Source organism: Delphinus delphis, chromosome 15, assembly GCF_949987515.2.
Source record: "Delphinus delphis chromosome 15, mDelDel1.2, whole genome shotgun sequence".
Taxonomy (NCBI): Eukaryota; Metazoa; Chordata; class Mammalia; order Artiodactyla; family Delphinidae; genus Delphinus; species Delphinus delphis.
In genome coordinates this window covers 32,022,314-32,048,961 of record NC_082697.1, presented here as the reverse complement: position 1 = coordinate 32,048,961, position 26,648 = coordinate 32,022,314, and the positions used below count along the sequence as shown (strand labels likewise).

General features: G+C 45.7%; 1 protein-coding gene and 1 non-coding gene across 2 annotated transcripts in view; one reads left to right on the top strand and one right to left on the bottom strand.

Moving 5' to 3' along the window:
- Nucleotides 1-566: 566 nt before the first annotated feature.
- CDS2 (CDP-diacylglycerol synthase 2) overlaps nucleotides 567-26,648 on the bottom strand; it is a 68,341-nt gene continuing 42,259 nt past the window's right edge. The window contains exons 2-13 of the mRNA XM_060031197.1: nucleotides 21,079-21,215; nucleotides 19,706-19,802; nucleotides 18,846-18,943; nucleotides 16,636-16,775; nucleotides 14,880-14,938; nucleotides 14,154-14,236; nucleotides 12,107-12,194; nucleotides 11,528-11,596; nucleotides 10,488-10,640; nucleotides 8,910-9,029; nucleotides 8,365-8,468; nucleotides 567-8,108 (exon numbers count right to left, since the gene is read on the bottom strand). Of these exons, the coding sequence (XP_059887180.1) occupies nucleotides 7,976-8,108; nucleotides 8,365-8,468; nucleotides 8,910-9,029; nucleotides 10,488-10,640; nucleotides 11,528-11,596; nucleotides 12,107-12,194; nucleotides 14,154-14,236; nucleotides 14,880-14,938; nucleotides 16,636-16,775; nucleotides 18,846-18,943; nucleotides 19,706-19,802; nucleotides 21,079-21,215 (1,281 nt within the window). The 3' untranslated portion in view covers nucleotides 567-7,975. The remainder of the gene's footprint in view (nucleotides 8,109-8,364; nucleotides 8,469-8,909; nucleotides 9,030-10,487; nucleotides 10,641-11,527; nucleotides 11,597-12,106; nucleotides 12,195-14,153; nucleotides 14,237-14,879; nucleotides 14,939-16,635; nucleotides 16,776-18,845; nucleotides 18,944-19,705; nucleotides 19,803-21,078; nucleotides 21,216-26,648) is intronic.
- On the top strand, nucleotides 18,170-18,242 carry TRNAK-CUU (transfer RNA lysine (anticodon CUU)). The gene has a single exon. It is a non-coding gene; the product is annotated as a tRNA-Lys (tRNA).

The window sequence follows — 26,648 nt, the reverse complement described above, 5'->3', positions numbered from 1 at the left end:
GCGGAGGCAACGAGGCTGCATGGAGCCAACTGGCAGTCAGGATGAATCTGAAGAATATTTAGAAAGCAGAATGGGCAGGCCTTGGATACTGATGAGATCACTCCTAGTGAAGAATTGATGGTGGTGAAAGAACACTGGATTGGGGCAGGTACTGGAGGAGGGCCTGGGTCTGGCCATGCAAAGTCCACACAAAGAGGCCTCACAGGCCCATGAGGGTTAGGAATGTGGACTTGGAAACCGCAGGATTATGGTGACTGAAGCCCTGAGAGTAGGCAAGAACACCCAGGAGAGCATTCAGTGGGGAGAAGTGTCTCGAGCAGAATGCTGCCAGCTAAGGGCAGGGCCAGCAGGAGGAGAGATGCCCAGAAAGGCAACTTAGAAGGAGCAGCCAAGGCAAAATGAGGAAAGGTGGAAAGCCAGAGAGCAGGTGAAGGCCAAGGGCAGAGGATGCCTCAGGAGGGAGTGGTCGGCAGCGCCCTGGAAGTGATGCTGGTTCCATACAGACAACCCCCCCCCCACATCTCATACCAAGTCAGCACACCCTCCATCAGATACCACAAACGATGCAGAATTTAACAGATGTTTATTTGTGTAGTAGGAAGATTCAGGTATATAAATAAGGTGAATACTTTCCAATGTACAGTATATCATGATCTGACACTTCATTGAAAAAGAATCAGTTCAATACTGATCAGACAGTGCACAGAGAAAGGTCAGCTGGGGCAAAAACACATGGATTTAGTGAAATGCCAGAGGCAGGGCCAGGACAAACTCGGGGCCAATCTTGGCAGCACAGACACTGCAGTGGGCTACATTTGACTACCTGGCACTCCCCAGTGGGGCCAGGGAAGCCATTTCTATGTTTTGGGGAACTTTCTCACTAAACAGGTCTTCAGAGTGAACAGAACTGAGGAAGTGCCTGACTCACCCAACACCACCAGGCTTCCCAACAATCTTCAACAGAGGGGCCGCTTGTCTCTAACACTTTGGTCTTCCCCTCCTGTTTTGGAAAGTATTAAACACCAATAAAACTTAAAACTTGGTATCAGCATCGACTCCAGAAGAGAATCCACAGTGCATGAGCATTGAATCCAGGGAGACCTGGATGGGTTTCTGAGCCCAGTTTCTGTTCCCGCACCCACAAGACACTCAGGGCTGGCCTCCACCAGCTGCAGGACTCTTGGCCTCTCCTCTGCCTGCACTCCTCCTGCTGCTGCCCCCATGGCTTCTCAACAGTCCGCTGGCCGGACGACAATAAACCAGTGTATCCTGACACTGCCTTTTGTTCTCTTGGCTCCAAGTCCTTTGGTTATGTTGGCCCTGATGTCTGCTCAGCTCTTTCCCTTTGTAATCAGCTCCCAGACACCCAGCCAGTGTGACATAAGGCAGCAACACAGTGCTGTGTGGCAGCCACATGGTGCTGTGTGTATGGAGGATTCAAATGCAACAGAACACAAAGGACATCCTTATAAAAACAGGTAGGTACATTCTCAACCCCCTTTCTAGTCTGGCATTCCCTGGCACAAAGCCAGCAAAACGAGCACATGAAACTAACAAAGGTAAGAAATGGGTGCTCCAGCAGCCAAGGACAGGGACTGCGCTATGGATGACGTCGGCAGAGAATCTCACCTAGGACAGTCACCAGGTGGCTAAACCCAACTAGAGACTCTGAGCACTACATAAGGGTCTCCCGAGACCTGGGAGACCACTGCAGCAGCATCTTCAGCCCAAGGTGCAGAGGGCCCTTGCCCCTGGTTTGGAGCTGTTTTCTCTACAGATAAAAAGCTGCCTGGGTCCATTAGATGCAACAATGAGGGAGGAAGTGCCTGGCCTGGCAAGCATGGGTCCAGAGGAGTGGGAGGCAGGCCTAGGATCAGTCCATCACAGCAGCTGCTCACTAAACCCCCACAACTGTGCTCCTGGCTCCTGTCATAAGCAACTAACTGAAGGGGAGAGACTACCATTTAAACACATGGGCCTTGGGTCTAGTCTTCATTCCCCACTCACAAACAGCCCACAGTCAAGCCAGTGGTCCTAGGTCATTATTATTCTATTGGCTTGAGAACTTCCGGGATACCCCGTCAACACCATTCCTTCCAAGTGAAGAATGAGCCACCTCAAACACACCCTCCCCAACTCCTCTGTCTGCATTCGGAAAACTAAAAGAAATAGTTTTCATTTTTCATTAATCCGGTGCCTACTCTCCTTTCATTCATGAATCACCGCTGAGATCCTCTGCTAACCTAGAATCCAAGAGAAACACCCTCTATCTATCCCCAAGTGGTCACCTGCGTCTACCCTGTTAACACTTTTAAGAAAGCAAGAAACACAAAGCCCCTGACTTGTTATGTGTAAGGACATGAGCGAGAGCTTTAGGCCTTCCCTCTGTACTATCATCTACTACAGAGCAGCTTTCTCTCTCTCCCACTCCTCTTGGGCCCCGCGGTGTCCGCTCACACGGAGGACTGCTGCAGGTCCCTGAGCTGTATGCACAGAGCACAGTTCTTGGCAGAGGGGGACATGGGGTCCACAGCAATTCACAGATCAGCCCTTACTGCCCAGGAAGTGGAGGCACCACCAGGCAAGAGGAAAGGGCCTCCTTCCCCGTGGCAAGTCCAGACCAGGGGCAGCAGGAGGTGAGCAAAATCTCAGGCAAACCATTCCTACCAGGAATGGAGAATTCTGGAACTTGTCCACATCCTCTTTCCTTTCGTCAGGCTGGCTTTCTAAATGAAGTGGGAAGTACCCAGTCACTGTAGATGGGTAAGGTCTGGACTGATTCTCTCAGAAGGAGAGTGTGGTCACTTTCTAGACTTTGAACACCCAGGCTGTGTGCAGGGAAGGGGCAGTGTAGTGGCTGAGAAACAGTCTCCAGCATCACACAACCCTGGGTTCAAATTACCAGCTGGGTTCAATAAAAACAACTACCATTTATTGAGCTTACTATGTGCCAGGCACTGACAAATATTTACATGCCTTACCTCATAAAATCCTCACAACAATCCCGTAAGGGAGCTGCTATTATCAGAGCCAGCTGGGTTGGAATTGTACCTAGTAACCTGCCCAAACCTAGGGCTATTTGAGCCCAAAGTCTATCTTAACCACTGCACTTTGCCTGTCATGGTACCTCATTTTCCTCATGTATAAAATGGAGATAATACCTGATCAAAGGTTGTTTTCTGGATTAAAAGGGATAATGCATTCTTAGCACTGTGCCTGGCACATATTAAGCACTATTATTGTAATTATTATTAATAAACACACTGCTGGTAACTTAATGACTCGAGAATAAAAAGGAGCCTCATCAGATAGGCATTTGGTAGAAGAGGGGAAGGGGGGCAGGGTTTTCAAAGAGCCAATGGATTTGAAAGCCACTGGCCATAAAATCCTAGACTTCAGATATTCTGGCATTCTGTTCTCATAAATCATCTACATGTTCTAAAATCCCAACACTTCAGCACCCAAAGTATACCTCCCAAACCAGCCTCCCAGCTGAGATCTCTTTGTCTTTGAAAACATGCCATACATACGGACAGGTGAAAGCCTTACTCTATCAAGAGGCAGCCCCACGTAAGAACAGCAGCCTCCACCCACCTGAGAGGCCAGGTGAATAAGGTTACTGCCGGTCAACCTGAAAGGGGGGGTGGGGTGTGCAGTGATGGGAGGAACAGAAAGACGGGGCCACCTTCAAATGGAAATAGGCAGTCAGCAGCTGGGACTCCATTCCTCACTGAAAACGGGCCCACCTTCTGCAGGGAATGTGGGTGAACAGAGTTCAGGACCAAGAGGAGGTAGGCCTAGAAGAGCCCTTAAATTAGCCTCTTTCATCACCACTTGGTCCAAGCCTAGCACCCTATGTAGGTCGTGCCACAAGGGCCCCCACCCAACAAGGGAAAACAAGTTAGGAAGTGGGAGCGGGTAATCTCTTTAAAAAGTGAAAGCTGGGTAATTGCGAGCATGGAAGGTGATCAAGGGAAAAGGAAGTTCGTTTCACCAAGACAAGGACAGAATAACGAGGCTCTGCCCAAGAACCAGACCCTCTCTTCAGGAAGCTGATGGTTTGTTCCAGCCACTCTTTCGGAGCCCCTGCTGACAAGCACAGTGAGAGTCGGCCCATGGTTTGTTGTCTTGCAATGTGTGTGTGACAGTCACCTGGACATCCTTCTGTGGAAGGACAGCACCCTGGGCCTAAGGGAAACTTCCCACCCTGACTGTGGAAGAACAGGAACCCTGGGCCTAAGGGAAACTGCTCCCTCCCCACTCCACCCCTTCCTCAGCACATAATCACAACGCACAAGAAAGGTGGGCACAGATGAGAGTTACTCCCAAAGACAAAAGGCGATGGTGCCTAAGATATCAGTGACACAAGAAGAAGTTTCAGAGGTGCCACATCTAGTACAGTAATGCAAATCTGCTTCCTTGGAAACTGACCTTGGGCAGGCTTCTTACGGAGCAAGGCCACTGCTGTCCAGTTTTCCAAGCAATGATGCTCTTTGCCCTGAGTCAGTCACACACACCCCTGCCCCTGGCAATGTCAGGGATGCTCCTGAGCCTGCCAGGGGCTCACTGACAGTCTGAAGATGTGAACTTAAGGATCCATTCGAATCAGCCTCCAGCTAACTCGGCAACTAGCTCATTCAAATCAAAGGGCCCGTTTAGTCTCCGTTAAAATATATTTTTGGAATCTTCTTATACAATATAAGTTACAAGATAAAAAGCACAGCGGGGAAAAAATAAATACCATAAAATGATTTCAGAGTCTACCTGTGTAAGGCTAAGTTACATTTTGCCCCTTCTGAAAGAGACATTAGTTTCAAACATACATTACAGAATTGTACAACACTAGAAGGAGATACATCTTAAATACAGTTAAACTATACCTACTAAAATGCTCAGAATATGAAACAGGCAAGAAGTAATAAACATAAATAAGGCCCAGGCTGCCTTAGAGGGTTTCACTTTCAGAAGCAAAACATAAATGTGTACTTTTTCGATGCTGAGAGCAACTGAGAGGGTGGCACATGCACGCAAAGGGAAAAGGCGTGGGTGTCCTGCGAGCAGTCACGAGAACTCGCCAGGGAGGACACCCAGGCCCAGCCCCTGCAGATGCTCCCTGGTTTCTTTTTCCATCAGCTCCTTATGTCACCAGGTAGGAGCTAACAGCAACTTAAACTCTAAACATGGCACACAGGTCAGGCCTCCTGAGCTTGCCAGAAGGAATATTGCGCTTTCCCAAAGGTGAGGAGGCCCGGGGATGAGAAGTCCTTGTCCTGCTGGTGAGCACAACTAGCAGGTTGTGACCCTGGGGGAAGTGCCCCCCGGCCCTCGGCTTCCTCATCAGCAAAGGGCTCATGCCTCTGACCTGAGGTACCTCAGAAGGCTGCTGTGAGAATGTATAGGATTCAAATTGGAAAACAAAAAAAAAAAATCTCTAAAACAGGACTGCACAATATGTATGAACACAAAATCAAATGGGAAACATAAAACCATGCATGGGAGTTAGAAACTAAATCCACAACAAGGGAGGGCACACAATTTGTCACATTTTATTTCTCACAAAAAAAAAATGGATCTGAAGCAAGTTATGCCACTCATTAATATCTGCACAGCTGTGTGTTACAAGTCTCTGGAAACTTGTCTATTTGGTGAAAGATTTTCAATAAATGGGAGAAAGAAAAACAATGTGCTATATAGACACAAGGTGGCATCAGTCTCCTGGCTACTGACTATGAAATTCCCCTATTTCACCAGAAAGCAGGAAGGGAATCAAAAGAAAACAAAATCCCAGCTGACCCTCGGGCTTTCTTGATGGCAGCTCTGTTGAGCTTCCAGCTGCCGTTTCCCAGGACCCCCATCAGCAGCCATGTCCACAGGAATGTGCCAGGCTCCCTGATCCCAAAGGAAGACCTATTCAAAGGTGGCTCTCTGCTGCCGAGTCCCAGCTGAGACTCCCTGCACCCAAGGATCCACCATCTGCCCACAGTAGGGCACCACGAGACAAATGTGGCACCATTCCATCTCTGGTTTGGGGAACCAAGTTCATTCTGCAATCAGAAAACTAGATTCGTTACTCATCACCTCCACTTTTTAAGATTTATTGCTGAGGACAAGCATTTTAAGGACAAGTATTTAGAAAAGGCCTGTAAGTACTTGCTTTTTGGGTGCCCAGGACATGACTCAATACCTGCAGCAGCCTCTGGTACATGTACTTGTTCAGCCAGAATCATGAAATATGGGAATTACAAGACACCTCAGAAAATGAGGACCCACAGAGTGATGTGTCTGTCCTACCTAGAGTCACAGCCAGCACTAAAACCCCATGCAAAAACACATTTTGTTTTTAAGGGGGCCTTGGACCTGAAAAAGAAAAGCCATGTAATGAACTGGAAATAAAATTTCAGAAGAAAGAAGCTGTTGCACGTGGAAGGTCACACAGCGACTGTGAGCTGAGACATCAAGAGGGGTCTGGTCCGTGCTGGACGCTTTAGTGATCTGGGCTGGCTGTGAGCATCCACGGATGCAGTGAGGCTGAGATAAACAGAAATAAAGCAAAGCAGCACCAGCCCAAGGTGCTGAAGCAAGCTGCTACACCCCCATTTGGCAATGAGAACCAATATGGCACAGAATAATGGAACACACTTGGCCACCAAGCTCTCCCCTTGCTTATTGTCCTGACAAAGAACGTATATTCCAAAAGTCAACCTCACTCCTCTACTTAAAAGGAAAATAAATAAGTCACAGTTGAAAAGAAAAACGGTCCCCCTGTAAAATATAAACTACATTTAAACTGGTCACATTATACAACAAGTGTGCATTTAATCTTCAGAAGCTTCAAACCTCTAATTGGGTTGGGTTATGCAGAGTTGTAAGCAGGACTTTGTGGTTTCAGTGAAGAAGTCATGGTACAATTGAAATCACTGTAAGAAATAAGTGATTTTTAACACACACACAGATACACACTTGCCTTAAGAGTTATACATATATATATTATATATATAATATACACACACACACACACAACACAGCAGCTACGTGGGTGGTCAGCAAGGCCAAGGGCATGGGCATGTGAAAGAGAAGCCCTCTGCTCCCTGTCAAATCGGGAAGCCCCCAGAAGGGATTCAGCAGCAACAAGTCTACAGCACAAACGTGAACGACATCATCCCTGAAAAGACCCAGTTAACCGACTGCCCTATAGGAGCCACTTGAGCCTAAACCCTGTAGGAAAAGGCCCAACTACAGTATATCCTACTGCATACACTTGAAATAGTACAGTGTAGCTTTTCTCCAGACTATTATAATTTTTCATGCTTTCTGAAAAAAATAAAAACTGAAACCTTCTTTCAGTCTGTGATGAAGCGAGGTGAACCCATATCATAAAGCAGAGCTCATACTCCACAGGATTTGTGAACAGAATGCCTATCTGATTAACAAGTCTTCATCCCTCCAGCCTCAGGAGGCAGCACTCCTGTAGCTCCAAGGCAGGGATTACTGAGAAGCCCAGGGAAAGCGCTCCAGTAGTAAAGACATCCAAGCTGTGCATCTCTTCCCTGCTGGGGGTCAGCTACAAAGAGAGCTTGGGGTGGCGGGGTGGCTAAACTGGACGAACACAGATGAATGACCACTCTGATCAAGCCCAGATATGGAAGCTCCAGCTTGGGAGCTAGAAGCACCAAGCAGGTGCTTCAGAGCTGGGCAACACTGTCTTCCAGGTTGTTAAAAACTTCGGTTTTAAAAACCCAAATGGTTTTACCACCATGACTTCTTTCCAACTCAAAGCTGTAGGTTACTTACAACCCAAATCATAAGCACATAGACTGTACACACAGATTTTTTTTTTAAAATCCACAAATAAAAAACACTGTAAAAAAAAAAAAAAAGACAGTGAGTTGAAGTCTTGTCTTTGTCCAGCTGGGCTTGCCCTGGAGCCCTGCCCCTCACTCAGCCCTGTTCCTGCTCTTCTGGCCCTTGGTGGTCCCTATTCGTCCTCCGTGGCAGCTGTCAGCATCCCCTTGTCAGTCAGGTGAGATTTGAGCATGTTGAAGATGTGGAGCTGCTGATCTGGCCTCAAGGTCAGGAACTGCTGAACCAGCTTACTCGGGTTAGGGCCCCTAGAAGAGGATGAAGAAACAGCACTGAGCAAAGCAGGGGCCAAGCAACTTCGAGGGCCTGATTATTTAAGTAGCTGCTCCCTCTCTGGATTCTCTACTAATGGAGGGTAAGGGTCCTCAGGGAATCCATAACTAATAGCAACTGAAAACTGCATTCACACTTGGTTTTTTTCACTCAAACTGAGAAGTAGCTAGAATTCTAGAATTTCACCACTTAAAAATCCACTAACTTGGTTCAGATGGAAAGGTACTATACCTGATAAAACTGGCAATATACACATTGACAAAGGTGGCCATCAGATACTGGCAGTCAAAGCGATCCATGATGCCTCCATGGCCAGGAATGGTATTGGCAAAGTCCTGTTAGAGGAGGGGAAGGATTGATGAGCCTGGCCTCAGCCAAGTCAAAGCCTGGTTTATGGTCCCACCTCAATGTCCAGCTACTGTACTGAATAGCTGAGGGCAACAGAAAGTGAAAAGTAAGTATTGATTCAAATGCTGAAGCTATAATAGGACACAATCTTATTAAATTACAAAATGTTTCTTTTGAAGAAAGAATATATTAACAAATATACTGAAAATCCAACCACTGAATTTTCTTAGAAACAATGTATCTTCCTTTAACCTACTTAAATTCCATGCATGGGTGAAGAAGAGCACACATTAATAATCAGAGTTCATAGCTTGGTATTTTGAAGGGGGTCGTGGCTGATGAAGTGGGACAGGAGGAGGAAGGCAGAAGACGGGTGAAAAGGGGCCCAGCTTGGAGACAATGAGGGGAAAAGAAAAGGGTTTTCCTACTTTGATTTTAAAGGCTCGCTTGAATCCACTAGCGAAGAACCCTCCAAAGGGGCCAATGAGTGAAGCAAAAGTGGAGAGGGCAATGCTGTGAATCTGGAAGGGGTACATCCGGACTGTTTTCTGAAAAGAATAAATGAAGTCAGTTGAGATGCCTGCAAGCCCAGGCTTATTACTTGTTAACATTAAAAAACAAACAAACAACAACAAAACCACCTCTTTATGAAACTATTTCTCTCCCCCCACCCCAAAATAATTTAGGAAAAAGACTGGTTTGCGGGTTTTTGTTTGTTTTTGGTAAATCTCTAATATATGGCTTAATAGAGGACATTAAGGTACTACGCATTCAGTCTACAGCAATATGATGTTTTGGTTGAAGTGTATGAAGAAAATCTAGCCCTACAAGGACACATTGTTGAAAAAAGGAAGAGTATTTTAGCACCGTCTTTTCAGATAATTATGGGTATTCTTCTCTGATACTACACCAGAACTTGAGCCGTAGTTTTCTAAAAATTTGGTGCAATGTGGAATCTGAAAGCCTATCAATGACCATTTGAATGGATCGTTTACCCGTGCATGACTGTGTAACACCATGCACTGGCCATTTCAAAAATACTGGTTCACTGAGTTACACAGATCTTTCAAATGTAGACAAATTTTGCCATACAATGTCAAAACGTCATATGTTAAAATCACCACAGATCCCTCAGAAAAGCCTTTAAGTATTAAGAAGCTGTCAAACTTACAGTGGCAGGTATACACTTTCCAAAACTCTAATTTGTACTTGAAAGCCAAATTTTATCATTGGTAACAACTACTGTCAGTTGTTTTCTTGAAGTGACAGACTCACTTTGTTTCTTTTCAAGAAAAATGTCTGCCAAAAATCCAAATCTGAAAAATTATAGTTTGCCGGTTCTTTTCAAGTAAAAATTATGTCCCCATAAAAAAGCCGCTAGTTCAGCTCGTAACTCAAGCAGGTGCACACGCAGTCTTCCTTTAGGTAAGCACTGTCCTGCAGCATTTAGCAGGAGCATTTTATGTATAATTTCCATTTTGGTACCAGAGCATTAGAAAGGTGTGTATTCAAGGGTCAAGATTTAATAAATTTAATAATTTTACTATCTCATCAAAGACATTCTTAAAGTGAGCTGGCTGAGTCTTCCTGTGAGTATGTGGCATAATGAATTCAATGACAGTCCAGTTTAGTGCCACTGCCTTCACTCATGCTAAGGTGCCAGCACTGCTTTTGCACCATCATGGCAAATGTTGACAAAGTGAAAAAGTGAAACTTTCTTCATTATGTTATGAAGAAAGTACAGACCCCCTGAGAGGACCTCAGGGTGCCCCAGGATCCAAAAGCACACTTTCAGAATCCTGGTCTTAATGATTTGAAGCGGGAGAAAATGTCTCCTCCTGTCCTCACCCTGAGCTGACTTGAGCAATTCTCCAACCTGGGGCTTACAAGCTTTGGGGAGGGAGGAAGCTAGTTGTTTTTGAGGGAAGGCAGTGGTGGAGAGAGGGCTCTCTCTGTGTAGTCACTATCCAGCCAAGGATCATTCGCCCCATGTGAGTGGCACATACCCAGCCAATGACCGACTGGATCACCCCAGGAATGTTGTACTCCTGCAGACGAAACAGGTCCGAGGGCTCACAGTCCACAGTGAAGCTGTTGGTATCATTGTTGTACTCCACGGGGCAGACAAAGCATCTGTACCCGGACATCACATAGGACAGCTGAGGATGAGAACAGACAGACTAAGGAGACAAGTTCCAGCCATCTTGCCTGGGCAGCACGTGCCTGGTTCAGCCAAGTCCCTCACAGTGCCTAGCACCCTAAGTGCAAGCTATGCACTAAATCAGAGGTTCATATTTCACCATATGTGTATTTTACCTGTATCTGGAAAAAAAAAATGGAAAAGAGGCTGATGGCCCACTGAGGCTTCAATGTACTTGCTCCAATAACCAGGCCCTGAATAAATCCAGGAAAGACCTGAGGGAATTTGGGCAAAGAACTACAAGAAGTTTCACCCATTTGGAGAAGCAATGGTCCATTTTTCTCAGGATCCCTTAATTCAAAATGGCAGGTGGTGAGGGGAGTGGTATAGTGAGAGGGAGACAACCAGGAGGAGAGAAGGCTGAAGAGCAGTAAGTAGGGGGTCAGCCCTGAAGGGCAGCTGGACAACTTTGAAAAGGGGAGAGACAGGCCTGAGGGTCAAAAGCAGCAAATGGTGCTCTAGAAAGGGCTGGGAGATCATTCCTCTCCAGGAAAGACACGCACAGGAGAAAATCTGGGTTAGAATGGCATAACCCACCTCACCTCTTACTCTCAGGCAAAATATCAATTGCCTGGACAAGAATGCCATCTCCTGAGTGTTGCCAGGCCTCAGACTGAGAGGAGTACAAGGTGTGCACGGCCCCCACTCCTCTACTGCTTAAAGACTGGCAGATAAAGGACAGCTGGCATTGCCCATGCCATGTTCATGCCCCGCTATAGGGCAAGGTTGCCATTCTGCAGGACAGAGTCCTTGGCCTCGGGGGACATGCTCACTAGCCATGGATGGGCTTTGAAGGTGGGTGGGAGGCCTCTGCCCATCCCCCACCCAACTGGGAGCACCACCTACCAGAAGGCCAAATACCACAGTAGCAAAGCAGCCCCCGATGAAGCCTTCCCAGGTCTTCTTCGGGGACAGCTGTGGACAGAGAGCAAGTTCTTAAAAAAAGGCATTTTGATTAACTCTAGCTTTGGGAATAATGATTAACTGTTAAAGGTCTTTCTACTATTAAAAAAACTCATTCAATTAAACCACCTCACCTTCTAAAGTACCCCATACTTGGTTTCCTTGTTCCCTGTCTGATAGCCCTCAGTTTCCTTTCTGTTTCAATTGGCCAAATAATTTAATTATATTATAAAACAGCAAACTATTTAAATGATAACACTCAAATTCAGATCAAAGCCACAAAAGTGTGCCTACACTGTCTATAAAAATATTTTCCCTATTAGCTCTTTTTTTTCCTATGAGTAGTTGTCAAGTCTTCCTCTGGCTTTTCTCTTGAAGCTAATTTATTACTAGCCTTTCATCAGGATGACATAAAGAGGTACACACCAGCTAGATCTCTTCTGTCTCCCAAGCTGATCTACTCATATTGAAAGCACCACCCTCCCCTCACGGTGATGGTCCATGTTAGGGTGATCCACTTACCTTGATGAGTGGGGTTCGACCAAAGAAGAAGCCAAACATATAGGCCATGATGTCATTACAGATCACACAAGAAATGGGGACAATGAACCTAGGAAATAAACCAAAGTAAGAATCAACACTACCAAGATGATAATACCTCAAAAGTCCACAAAACAATGCCATTCATAAATTTCAGTACCAGAATAACCCATATAGTACTTATTAACCATTAAGGAATAAGTTTAAAAGAAATAAAATGCCACATAAGCCATACCTAGTATCCAGCACATAGCAGCATTCAAATGTTTACTGAATGACTACTGAATAAATGGAGGTGGTACCCTATAAAATGTCATTTGTTCTTTTTTCATTATAAAGTAATATAAAAATTTAAAGTGTAAAGAAAAGAAAAAATAAAAAGTTACCTTGTTTCCCCTATCCCTATCTCCATTCTCCAAAATAACTACTTTTAAACATTTCTGACTTTTCTTCTTCTAGTAGTTACTTCCATAATCCTAAGTAATACATTTATTATCTATTTCATAATTTACCTTTTTTTTTTTTTACTAGCTCTACTAGCTCCAGTGAGCCCAACTTTTCCCCAGGACTACACTGAGAGCAAGATCAAGTACATATAGCCAGATTTCTTCTCTGCCTCCCTCTGCTGGTCTGGTCATCCCCACCATGAAAAAAAAAGGGACAGTTTCCAAACTTGTACCATCTCTCTCTTCTCACTTTCTGCTCTCTGACAGTCACTTTTTTCAAATTTTCTCTATTACAGTTTAACATAACATACAAAAATCCTAGCCCTTCAACTACAGGCAATATTTTCTGACTTCCTGCTTGTTAAGGTAGGGATTTAGAGCACCTGTATCCACCCAACAACCCATAGTATTTACTTTGTTGAGGCTTCTAGCAACATTCTCTGCTCTACAACTATAATTAAGTCTTGAAGGGTCAGTCTAAAAACCAATAACTAGAGATTTTAATATGATTCACTCTAGAGCCAAGTGGTATGTCTAGCCCTGAAGATGAGAACTTAGCATGAGCCCCTCTTTAGAATTACTTAACAACACTCTGAAAGAGAGGGAGAGTACATCTCCTCAGGCCATTATCATTATTTTAAACATAATAATGCCATAAGGCGAACATTTAGATGAGCTAGTCTCTGTTCTAAGCACTTTACATATTTTTACTAATTTATTCCTCAGGCAGTGGGTATTACTGTACCTTCACCCTGAGAACAGGAAACAGAGGCACAGTTTGGGATCTTAATCACAGTACTTTAGCTCCTCATATACACGAGGATATGCCTTCACATTTTCACTAAAAGCATAGCTTCTTCAGTCAGCCTACTGATTTCTGTCAATGGTGATAGATTTCCTGCTGAAACCATTGCATATGTGGAATAAAATCTACTAAGTATATCATTCTTTTGACACATTGCCAGATTCCATTCGCTAATAGTTTATTTAGAATAGTATATCTATAATCATAAAAGAAATCAGTTTATCATTCTTGTTTCTCCCTCCCTATGGTTTTATCAGCTTTAATATTAAGGGGTGGATAAAACTCAGCTGCTATCATTGGTCATTTTTTCCAGGTGTGGATTCTTATGCAATTTTCAAAGTTCTTTTATAGTTACTGATCTATTCAAGTTTTCTTCTTCGTGATTTTTACTCGGTGACCTCTTGTTAGGAAATCATGATTTTTTCTTCTAGATTTTCAAATTTGTTGCCATATAGTTACATTGCCTTTGATTCTTTAAATATCCCTACACCTGTTAGTCTAGAACAGTGGTTCTCAAAGTGTAGGTCCCAACCAGCAGCATCAGCATCACCTGGGAATGTATCAGAAATTCAAGTTCTCAGGCCCCACCCCACAGCTACTGAAGCAGAAACTCAGGAGTGGGGGTGCCCAGCAACCTGTGCTGCAACTAGGCCTGCAAGGGATTCTGATGTAGCTCAGGTGAGAATCTCTGGTTTAGACAGTTCATCAGAGTTTCTCAGCCCACCTATATGAAAACACCCACAAAATAAAAGGAACCCCCCCCCCCAACATCACTCACCAGATCATTCCTTCAAACAGGTTGTGGATAACAAGATGTGACTGGGTTACAACAATCAGTAATGTTACATGGGTCCAGCCAAACTGCAAAAGAAGATAAAGGATAAACTTTACCTAACAGTTTAGCTTGAAAGGAACTTCAAATAACCGTTAATACCAAATAGAAAATTGCTTAGAAACAGGTAGGAAAGATATCTGCTTCTGTACCTGCCTTACAGGAAGTGAAAAAGGTATAGAACAGGCCTCTGGGAAGAACTATGTTCCCCAGCTACAGTTGCCATCAAAAGGAGGGCCCATATGGCCCATTAGTTAGTCCTTCTATGCTCCAAAAGCCTGGGTACTTCTCCTTTTCTTAGTAAGTATTTATTGAGTGCTTAGGACACTCAGAGAGGGGATGTTTTTAGGTTGAGGGAGTGATATAGCAGGCAGGATATCTATGGGCAATGCCTAAAGCTTCACCTTGAGCCTTACCTGGAGGCCACCCTCAGGTCCAGAGGGCAAAGACTACTTAGGGTGTAAATTACGTAACAGCGATTGGGTCTAGGTGGATAAAGAGCCACCAAACTTCACGAGGGATGCCTCCTTCATCCTCTAGGTTCCAGATGAATAAAAACAGACTGCATTCCAGGGTTTTGATTTATCACTGAAAGGATGAGAGACCTGTGGAGTTTCCACAGAATTTCACTTATGCCAAGAATTTTGACACTGATGCGCATATTTCCCTTACCATGTAGAACTGCAGTCGATAATGCTTCTTGACCAGACTCAGCACAAACATGCAGAATCCTAGTTTGAGGAAGAGGAGGAGAAAGGGCAAAATGAATCACATTCTGCATTTATCTTTGTCCTAGTCATTTCCTTTAGCTGTTAAGCAGTCCTTTGCTAATTTCCTGGCAGCAGTTAACCAACCAGGGCACAAATTCATAGCCCAAGGGAATAAAACCAGATAAGCAGTCAGAAGGAAAAAATGACTCCTTCAAGACAATTAAAGGAAGGCAATATTTTAAAATCTTGCAGACTACACTCAACTTAGGACACTGTTCACCAGATAGAAATGTTTTGATCCTAGAGCACGGGCCGACAACAGTCAGGCCAGCCGCCTGTTTTTATAAACAAACTTTTATTAGAACACAACCATACCTATTTGTTTACATATTGTCCAGGGTTCCTTTTGTGCTACAATGGCAGAAATGAGGAGCTGCAACAGAGACCCTATAGCCCCCAAAGCCTATAATATTTATTATCTGGACCTTTTAAGAAAAAGTTTGCCAACCTCTGTCCTAAAGAACAGGCAGAAGGAGGATCTACCTGGTATGGGGCCAAGGCCATCCTTGCATCTCTCTCCTACTGACCCATATGACCGAACTCTCCAGGAAGAAAAGGGATTTTACCCATAAGTGTGCTGAGTCCCTCAAAAGTAGCCCTGCCCAGAAGAGAGCACATCACTATTCAAGACCCCTGGCCTCCCTTTGTGGGGCTGCTCCCAGGCTCTGAGGCATGCTCTCTATCCTCAACACAGCAAACCTCTCAGAAGGGGACTTCATATTTTAATAGCCAGGTGTCTTTCACGGAGCCGAGTATTGCCATCAAGCTGATGAACAACAGGTAAGACTGAAACTTATTAGGTCAGAACAAATTTCTCATATGCCTCAAACTGGCTTTTAGGGTAACTATGAAGAACACATTACTAGCATTACTGTACAGTCTTAACTGAGTTTAGATTGACAGAGCACTTTACTGTTTGTCAAGTTGCAATGTATCTGTTCAAATCCTCACAGTAATGCTCCTGTTTTAGCTTTAGATTACAGAAGAGCTAACTGAGATTCAAAGAGTAAGCTCCTGGCTCCTTTGAAGTCACAGGTCTTTTTAAACCCAAATCAATAAAATTTCTAATATACTGCAATGTCCCTTGTTTTTAAATTAATTTTTATTGGAGTATAGTTGATTTACAATGTGTGTTAGTTTCTGCTGTACAGCAAAGTGAATCAGTTATACATATATATATATATCCACTCTTTTTTAGATGCTATTCCCATATAGGTCATTACAGAGAACTGAATAGAGTTCCCTGTGCTATATATACAGCAGGTTCTTGTTAGTTATCTATTTTATATATAGTAGTGTATATGTCAATGCAATGTCCCTTTTTATATACAAGTTCCTGGGTGGTTTTTGTTTCAGTCACGCTGCAGAATCTCTGCCAAGAGGACAGTCAGGACAAGACCATGCTATGCAGTCCTCCAACAGAGGCTGGAACACAGGACAGGTGGCACAAACTCAGCCTCCACAACCACACAAGCCCCTTGGTCTCATTTCTCTTAGTAAAGAGCTGCTACAGCTCACGTAAGGCAGAATCCTTAGCTCTGCTCCCCTAAGTGGTCAGAGTTAATGTCATCAAAACCTTACATTGACCAAGAAATGCCCCAACTCAGCAGACATGCAAAAGCAAGGCATACACAACTGGTGAGCTGCTTGACTCATACCTGTTAGATAGAGAGTAAAGGAAATGAATCGGTGGTATTTACTGAGAATCCGCAAAGGTTCCTCTCTCTGGACCAGAGTGAAGAAGTAATCTGTCACTGTTTCGCCATAGAAGAAATAATTTACGCACAGTAGAAAGTACCTGTAAGAGAATACAGGTCACTGCCAAGGGGAGCACATGTGGCCTCTCCTTTAAAGCGAGGCTGTTAGAAAGCTTCGAGGACCAGAGGTCCACCTGACCCCCAAGACCCCCGGGGGCAGCTCACACAGGACAAGCAGATCACCATTCCCTGTTCTCTGGTGACACTGAAGGTGAGACGTTTATCTAGAAATTTGTGGCTTTCATTCACTCTCCATTTATCATAAACTTGGGACTCAAGTTTTTGCCCCTTCTGTAGCATTACCAGGCCTAACTTAACACTCAAACTGTAAGACAACCCTCTGAAAGGCACCTCATCCTGCCTCTGCAGCCTTACATCCACTCTTCCTGACACAAACCTTGCACACCTATCAAAATGGACTTCTCTGGCTTTGCCACCTGTCTGCTTGGTTCCCTTCTTTTCCCTGCCTGGAACATCCTCTTCACTTACCCAGTTTATCACTTGTTGCTCAAATACCATTTTCTTCATAAAAACCTTGCATGACCTAACATGATATCTGCCTCCCCTGCATTTATTTCTATAGTACAAAGTATTTGCTCCTTCCACTAAGCAATTAATTATGCTTCAGACTGTCTTCCTCTCTGATGCCTGGCTTTGACACACAAACCTTTCACTAGCACTAACTCTTCATCTGTTTATAACCTCTCTCCTCTACTGGAAGGAGCTCTGAGGAGGGAGAAGACATGGCTCATATACCTTTGCGGCCTCACTGGTGTTTCTGAGTATGGGAACCAGCAGCCCCACTCTAAACACTCAACAAGGATCCAGACAAAGAAGAGAAGGGAGAGCTTCTCTCTTCCATTTTTTCTTTTTTTTTTTTTAATTGTGGAAGTTCAAGAACTCCCATACTGGGTTTGTTTTCTGTTATGTGAAAAACACTTCCTTTGTACAGTGACCACAGTCAGGGGTCAGACATCCTGAGTATGTTAACAAAATTCATAACATTGCTTTCCAGCTATAGAAGACCCACAAGAGAGACCTACATCTTAACCCAGGTGGCAAGCACAGGCCCTGTGGAGACTGCGAGGCAGCTTGTGCTGCTGGATGACGAGGAAGCATCTCTCAGAGGATGTGTCCAGGCCAAGTCCGAGCACATCAACTCCCTTGGCCATAACCAAGTTGCTGGGGCCCAAAACACTACTCTCTGGCCTGGTAAGTAATGAAATCAATGCCCGAGACCCAGCACAGCAGGGTGAGAAGAATCTGTATTTGCCCGAAGTCTTCTCAGGACTACACAGTACTCTGCTCACATGTCACCACCTGAGAAGAGTGTGGTCAATACAGCAGCGAGTTTCAGATCAGGAAGGGGTCTCGGACATCATCTGCACTATAGGTTTTGACCCTGTTTTTGCTTCAAGATAGCCAAGCCCGGAATTCCCTGGTGGTCCAGCGGTTAGGACTCTGCGCTCTTACTGCCGAGGGCCCAGGTTCAATCCCTGGTCAGGGAACTAAGATCTTGCATGTAGCGTGGCGTGGCCAGAAGAAAAAAAAAAAGCCAAGCCCCTTCCTAGGAGGAGAAAACAGAGTTCCTCTGAGGAGCCCCGATCCCCTGCACTCAGTCTCACTCCTGCTCACTGGCACCCAAGGAGCCTCCGAGGAACTAGGGCTCCAAAACCACAGTTTGAAAAGCACTGACTAGGTCTCAACCATCTGTTTTAAGGATGAGGAAGTCAAGTTCCAGAGATAGCAACACCAGCACTGACAACTCCCAGATAATTCTTGTGGGATGCTGAGATACTAAAGCATGAAAAATGTACTGATATAGAAAAGGGGGGCCATTGTGCAGAGTCTAAGGAATCCAAATACTGATGCAAACACAGTCACAGATGCAGCTGGTCTGGTTTCTTCTGAGGAAGAGTCCAGACTCTGGGTAACTACTCAAACGCTCCTCACAGGCCAACCATACAGTCCGGCCTATGCAATACTTGGGTCTCAAAGGTGCTGTGAAGGTCCATGGCCATCACAGCCTCCCTGCCACCATGATTGTAAATACCTACCACAAAACACTTGTCCAAATCTGTTAAGGGTTTCTGTGGGGCTAAAGAGCTTACCAGCTGAGGGTTCTGAACCAGGGCAGGTCATAGGAGTGGTAGACATTGTAGCCAATAGTGATAATCTCATGGAAACACTTAATCTGAACACACATCACCTGCAGGACACAAAAGAATTAGAACACTTGTCAACTCCCCAATTCTTATGATCTTTAGAAACAGAAACCAACAGGTCATGGGCCTTCAAGAAAAACCACTATATTTAAGAACAATGTCGGTCCTTCAGTGATTCCACTCTCCTCCTTTCTCTCTCACACCACCCCACAGGGTAGTGAGGCCCTTTAAGTCACACAGAGTAGATGCAATTTCTCACAATAAATATATGCTTCTGAAAGTTCAATTAACTTTTTATTGTAGAACACCCCCCCCCCCCCACCTCGGGACTCAATATCTTCCATTCTTGACTTCGAATAGAAATACATACTTGAAAAGTCCCAACTGCTCTGCTCAGCACTCATCTGTTAGTCATTTGACCCTGTCCATGACAGTGGGAAGACTAACAGCAAAGTACTGTGGACTGGGATTTCTTAACAAAAAAGTCCTAAAACCTAGGAGGGAGACTCCAGGAAAACAAGAAACAAAACCAAGAGTCACACAGAATCGTAGCCAGGGTCCCAGTTTGATCAAAGAGCTGAAGTAATAAAATCAAATTTTAAAGTGATCCTTAATTCACACACAAATAGCCCTCCAGTTGGCTGCTGGAAGGTGAGAAATCGCAGCTATTCTAAGGCAGATGTGGTCTGAAGAGCCTGGACCCCAAGTGATTCCCAGAACCAACCCAACACCTGGCACTTAAAATGACCAGTCCTGTAGGGAAAAGTGAAGGCAAAACTATAAAACAGCATATAAATGGCACTTACAATCATCATTAAAACCATTGGTCCCAGGTAAATGATGATGAAGAAAAATGCAATCATGGCCAAAGTCAAGATGCCTCTCACCCACCAGTTCTTCCATCTAAGTTAGAGAGGAGGGGAAGGAGAAAATATGTCAGGGGCCCAGAAAGAACTGAGGTACAAACCCAAGGGGGATGGTTCTTCCTGGGTTGAGAGGGCCCTGAGGTCAATCCTTTCCAGGAGTATGTCCTTCACCTTGACAGAGGCAGTAGCCCAGTAGCCACATGCTGGGAGGTGCAGAGCCACCAGAGCCATCACATCATCCATGCTAAACTCAGCAAGTCCTCCAAGGTCCACAGAAAAACACACCCAGCTTGTGTCTTAACGAAGGAATCAGGCAAAAGACCCGAGGGAACAATGCCCTCTACTTCTGTATCTACTTGGACGGCTTCTATGGGCTTCTCTATCTGAGGAAAAAAACATTTTTCCTGCAGCAGAATCCTACATTGCTCTGACCCTGCATTGCTATGGTGATAACAGTATCAAACACAGTGGTAATAATAGCTATCATATGTATGTACCTGGCACTTCTATAAGGACTTTACATGTATTAATTGATTCAACCCTCAACACTACTAGCTTTTACAACAGATGAAGAAAGGGATGCACAGTTCATACACCTGTGAAGTGCTTAAGCTGAGATTTGAATCCTGGGAGTCTGGCTCCAGAACCCATGTCCTTAACCACTGCACAATACAGCCTTTCAAAGGGACAAATGTGTGGGAGGCATGCCCAGGAACACTCTTAGATAATGTTTTGGGGTCTTATAGTTTGCCTTTTTAATCTGCCCACGCAGCTGGTATCGGAAGGACTAGAATCTCAAGGGATCAAAATTTTAACCCTGAATTCACCCAAGTTGAGATGTTTCTCAATTCTTATAGGAAAATTCAAGGAATGTCCACAATGTATATGTGTGAGAGAGGGAAAACTGAACTCCTAACTAGAAACTTGGGCTCCTCAGTGTAAAGCAACCTGCCCATTAGTCACAAACCCCAAGGATCATTCATCTTCATGTGCTGTGTCAGTGACCACCCCCATGTCCACTCGTTCCTCCTCCTTAGACAGCACCTCCCAGACAGCCTAGAGCACCCTTCAAGGCCAGATCCACCCAGGCGGCGCTCGTAGTCGCTGTTAAATACTAGATGATACTCAATGGAGCCCTAGGCAAAGGCAGGGGAGACTGTGGCCAATGAAAGCGGGCAGGCCTGCACCTCACATTCTAACAGATGTGGGCTCCTGCTACAAGATTGTGGGCTCTCTAAGGGCTTCGGGTTTTCCATGGCACTTGGAGACAGTGCAAGACCCCAGCAAGCACTTGCATCATTAAGCCAAGCTACCTTGAAGACAAGTTGGAAAGGGCCCTGTTGAGGACCTCTGGGGTATCGTCTACAGAGGTTGGTAGGGTGACAGCTTCCACTCGGCTCTCACTGTCCGATGCAGTCTCTCCATCTGCCTTTGCTTCTGCCTCCGACTCCTACATAGCAGAAAAACAGAAGAGGAAAAGGTCACAAGCGCTGAGTAGGATACTGGGTGTAGACATCCAAAAAGACCCATCCACCTTTGAGAACCCCTCTCCATCAACACCTAAGTCACACAGGGAGCAGCCCCTGCTCTGCCACAAGCTATGGATGCTCAGAACCACCAAGACAGCCCGGGCTCTCTCGGGGAAAGCTGGGTGTTCAGGCTATTGCCCCTGCAACAGGGCTCCCCAAAGTCCATGGTGTTACTTCCAGACTTCACAAGAACACCCCATAAGGAGGCCAGCCCCACTCAGTGTGAAAGCCCTATGGGACCACTAACTCGAGTCACTGCTTCACCAGGACTGGTGTGTACCACTGCCCTCTCCCAGCCACCAGGCCTAGGCATCAGCAGACACTTTGCTGTCACTCACAGAGTTGCCACCAGACCCCAGCCATATAAGGAAATGCTCACAGGAACTCACCCTGCTCCCCAGCCTGTGTGAAGGGACCAGAGCCATGCCAACAACAGGTTCTCCAACCAGAGTACCATGGAGCAGGCTGCTCTACATCCTAGGGACCATCCTTCTACTCAGAGCTTTTATTTCTTAGGAGAATTTAGAATAGCTGCTGTGAGAAGAGGTGCAGGAGAAATCAAATCACTTGGAATCAGAGTAACAATACTACACAGTATTTGAATAGCCCTTCACAGTTTTGAGAGCATCTCCCACACCTGTGAACATCTGAGCAGCTCTGGGAGGAAGGGAAGGAAGACGGAAAGATCCCTGTTTACAAATGAAGAAACAGGGGCTCTGAGAAATTCGATGGCTGGCCCCAAATCTCCTACTAACCAGGTCTCTGACTTCAGTGTGTTCATCCCACTAGATTTCCTTTTATGTAAGCATCTCGGAATCCATTTTATTCTTCAGTAAGAGATTCAGAATAAAGTAAACTGAAAATGGCAAAAGGAGGTTTCACCAAAGTGTCAAAGATTTCATTACATACATGTGCAAACAAAAAGACAGTTATATCTTTCTTCAAATTGGACAATTTGAATTTCCCTGATGACTAATAAATATATGAAACTGAGGATCCCTTCACATGTTTCTTGGCCATTTGGATATCGTCTTCTGTGAAGTGTCTGTCAAGTCATTGGCCAGTTTTCTACTGAGTTTTCTTGCTTTCCTTTTTATTGATTTGTAGGAGTTTTTTTTAATATGTTCCAGATTTAAGTACTTTGTGTCACTAACCTGTTCCTCCAGCCTTCTCTAACCCCCACGCCCCACCTCAGTCCTTCCCTTTCCTACAATCAGACCTTCTCCCTCCGGCTCAGCACTGGCCACAACAGGGACTTGGTGGGAGATTTTATAACTGTCTTCTGCCCCAACTGACCATAAGGTCCCTAAAGACAAGGATTATAACAACTTTTTCTCAGGATATCCTCATGCCCGGCACAAAGATACTTACATAAAATACTTACAAATATATGTAAGGATGGTGGGAGGAAGAGAGGAATTAATTCCAGGTGTGGTAAAGCTGCCCCTGCCCTCATAGAGACAGCTGTTTCTAAATTAACTCACAACTGTGATAACACCGCAAAACAGAGGCTTTAGTGCAGAACTGCTGATACAGAGACAGCAGGCTTTGGTAAAGAACTTACGGAGGCACTTTGCTGTACAGCAGAAATTAACACAACATTGTAAATCAACTATACTTCAATTAAAAAAAGAAAGAACTTATGGAGGTGGCCTCATCCGTAGGACCTGAGGGGAAAAGCCACAACTTCCGATGATGGGGGTCAGTGCTCCTTCCTCCGCCATGCTTAGCCAGTGGCTCTGGACAAGTCACCCAAGTGACTTGTACTGTGCTTCCTCACCTAATAAAAGAAGCCCAGAAAGGACCCTCCTTATCTGGTAGGGGTTCCCTAGAAAGATTTAACCAAACCCCCACCCAGAGCTGTGCCTATTCCACTGCCCCACAAGGTTCTGAAATGCATGGATAATGTGGGATTATCCCTCTCTGATGAGACTGCCTGAAGACTGAGGCATTTGGAACAGCTTTCCATCCTTCATGTTAACATTATCATCCTCTCCCCATCAGCTACCATCAGGAATATGAGGTAACGATGTTGTGGGATTATCTAGATCTGACCCCTCAACCAAGGGGCTTCAAAATGCAAGTACCAGAGCCCCACCAAGGCTTCCCACAGATGTTCTCCAGGAGTATCTAGAAGCCACAGGGGCTGAGGTGAGCACAGCAGACGAGAGGACACAGGCATGCGTGCATGCACACACACAAGCCCTAGCACAGTTTATTTTTAACTTATCCATCCTGTTGTCAAGGAAACTCACAAAGGCTGCTGGTTCCCCAGGCTAGGAAGGGCAGGAAGGAACCCAGGCAGAGCCCCTGCAGGGGAGGGGCAGGGACCTCCGGCTCGGTACTAAGTCTCTGGACTTTGCAGGCCCTTTTACGAACGTTAGCCCAGATATCGCCATATCCGACTCCTCTCCTTCCTTGCTAGGAGGAAGTGCAGTGAAGAGAGGTATCCTGAAGCAGAAAGTAGTAAAAGGATAGAGAGAAATGTTACAAAGATGCTGTGACTGTTGTTACTGTCAAGACATCAGGGGGCCTGGGATGAACAACTAAGAAATGAAGTAAATGCCCTAAAGAAACAAGCCTGAAGGAGATTAACTTTCCAGGTGTCACCTGCCTGTAAGCAAGTAACTCACTCCAGGCTCCTGAATAAGCATCCTCAGAGCCCTTAACTGGAGGTCTCCTCAGAGCAGGAGACAAACACCTACACAGGCAGCCACTCTCCCACAAGCTGAAACAGAGCCAAAAAAGGCAGAAGGGCAAATTCCTGTGCAGGAGGAAAGAGCACAGCCTGGGAAGACATGGATCAGGGTGGGGCAAATCAGCCAGCTCTCTGGGCTCCAGGTGGAGATGTCGAGAAAGCAGGGCAAGGAACAGAAACCTTGGAGAACCTGGAATCCTGCGGCGTTCTGGCTCCTCCCCATGCACGGACAGGGCCTTCCACTTGGGCTGCTCATGCCCGAGTGAGGAGGCGAATGCTGGCGGCAGCTTCCATAGTGGGCCCAGAAGGAGGCAGAAACCTGGAGCCCAAGTTTTCACCCAGCAGAAAGTGGCACACGCAGGACCAAGAGTCAGAGATGTCAAGCGCTTCACTGGTTTGCTCCTCCAGCGGATGGTGAGACAGGCAGACGCCACAGAAGACTTTCTGCAGGAGGTGGCGGCGGCAGCCAGTCAAATCCCAGCCCTGGTGCTCATGACACTCAGCACAGGCCTCCAGTCTCTGGTCTTATCACTGGGGAAAGGACCCCCCCCCCACCTCAGACGGTTATTGGGATGATCAAATGCAACATCAGTGAAAGTCTATTAAAACTATAAAGGGACTGAATAGCAACAGGCACCTGCTGCACCCACACCCACACCCACCCCCCCTGCAGCAGGCTGACCATGGCACACACGACAGGAGCCCAAGAACCCTAAACACCTACCCCAGGCAACCTGGGCACCCTTCCCAAGGAGGGTAGAGTGGTGAAAGAATGGTGGTTATCAGGCTTTGCTGGGGCCCTGGGCTGGCTAATCAATTCTGTGAGCTCAGCATCTGCCTGCCTTGCTTCCTCTTTCCTGTTTTCCATTCATCCAACAGGCGGCCCCAACTCAAAAATGATCCACTTCTCAAAGCTCCCATGAAAGGTGGAGGTCTGAGACACAGGCAGCAGTACATGGCCGTGCTCCCTGATGTGGGATGTGTATAGCACAGTCCACTGAGGTGTGGGAGGAAATATTAGGACTTATTTCTATTCAGCTCATTCAGCTTTCCTTTCTTGTGCATGCTTTATAAGGGACCTATCAGCACAGATATATAACTGAGTGAGTCTGTGCAAGCTGGGGCACATGGTAAAAGCATCACATATATGTTGGACACGGTGGTGTGTCAGTGACTGTGGTCTTCTTGATTCCCACTGCACTGAGCAGTGCCTGGAACGTAGCAGGCGCCCAAAGATTTGTTGGACTAATGAGCTAATTAATTCTACTTAACCTACCATGGACCAAAGTGTCTGTTTGCACTGAGCATATGACAGAACCCACTTGGATTTCCAGCTCGTGTGGCCCTTGCAGCAGAGCCAGACTAGTGCCCACTCTCATCCCCTCTCCCTGCTGACTGGTGGGTCTGAGGACTCAGCTCAGTAGCTCTGGGGCCAGAACACAGTGGCGGGGAAAGGCTGCCTTGCTGCTTCAAGCTGTCTCAGCACGGCTCCCAGGCATCCCCTTCTCCTTCCTTTCTTTCTTTTCAACCCAAGGGCCCAGATCAGAGGCTGAGTAGGGCAGACCCTTGTCTCTCAGATTCTCTCTCAGTCACCGCCCATCCTTCCACAGTCCAGCAGCCATTTCTCAAGGGGGTTGTGGTGCTGGTGTAAACAGGAAACAAGAGCATTGCTTTAAAAGGAAAAAAAAAGTTATCTCTAAGGCCTCCTTCCTTCTGGTTCACTAAGACTCTATGGGGAAAGGCAGAAGCACTTCAGGTGAGGGACACATGGAGAGTCTTGGGTACCAAGGGCTCAGACCTGTCAACATTCTTAGAGAAACTCATGCCTGAAAGGCTTCCCCTACCAGCCTACCAGGGTTCCTCAACCTCCTACAGCTGCCCAGACACCAATGAACTAGGGCTCAAAACAGCACAGAAGGCTTCCTTCAACACAAGCAAGAGAAGGCAGCGAGGCAGGGCCAGAAGGAGCTGTAATGGTGGGGAGAGGGGAGGTCCCTGTGGTCAAGGTCTGGCTTCCTGGCCTGAGAAGGGACCTGGCTTGGTCCGGAACAGCATCCGTAGGACTCATTTTCACTGTTATAATCTACTTAGAAAACCCTAGAGAGAACCCAAGCAGTTTAGAGAATACTTAGCTGCATTAAAACTCGTAAGTTTCATTTAATGAGTGACTTCACAACTTACACAAACTATTTTTTGTACTGCTTTAGATGCAAATTACAAACCTTGTCCTGGAGGAAAACCATTCAGGCTGAGCCTAACCTTTCCACTAAGTATCATGCCTGCCATCTTCTTAAACAAGCCCTGTGGCCAGTTGCCAGGAAAATCGACTCCCCCACTTGTAAGGAAAGAAATTACCAGAGACAGGTTTATCCTTAATATGAGTGTAAGGGACCTATGTGTCCTTACTGAAAAAGCCAAGTAGACTTTCATCTGAGTTCCTATTGGGGGAAAAAAAAGTGTGTGTGTGTTTAGTGTTTGGAACAGCAAAGAAAATATTTCTAGCTTTTTCTAACGCTAACCTCATTTGACAAGTTCAATTGTCTGAACAAAGAATCAAAGGGGAAGAGCCTGGCTCTGAAAGTTTAGAATCATCCCTGGCATGGCCATATCCTGCCTTCAAAAGCCTCATATCAGTAACGTGATCCACAGAAAATGC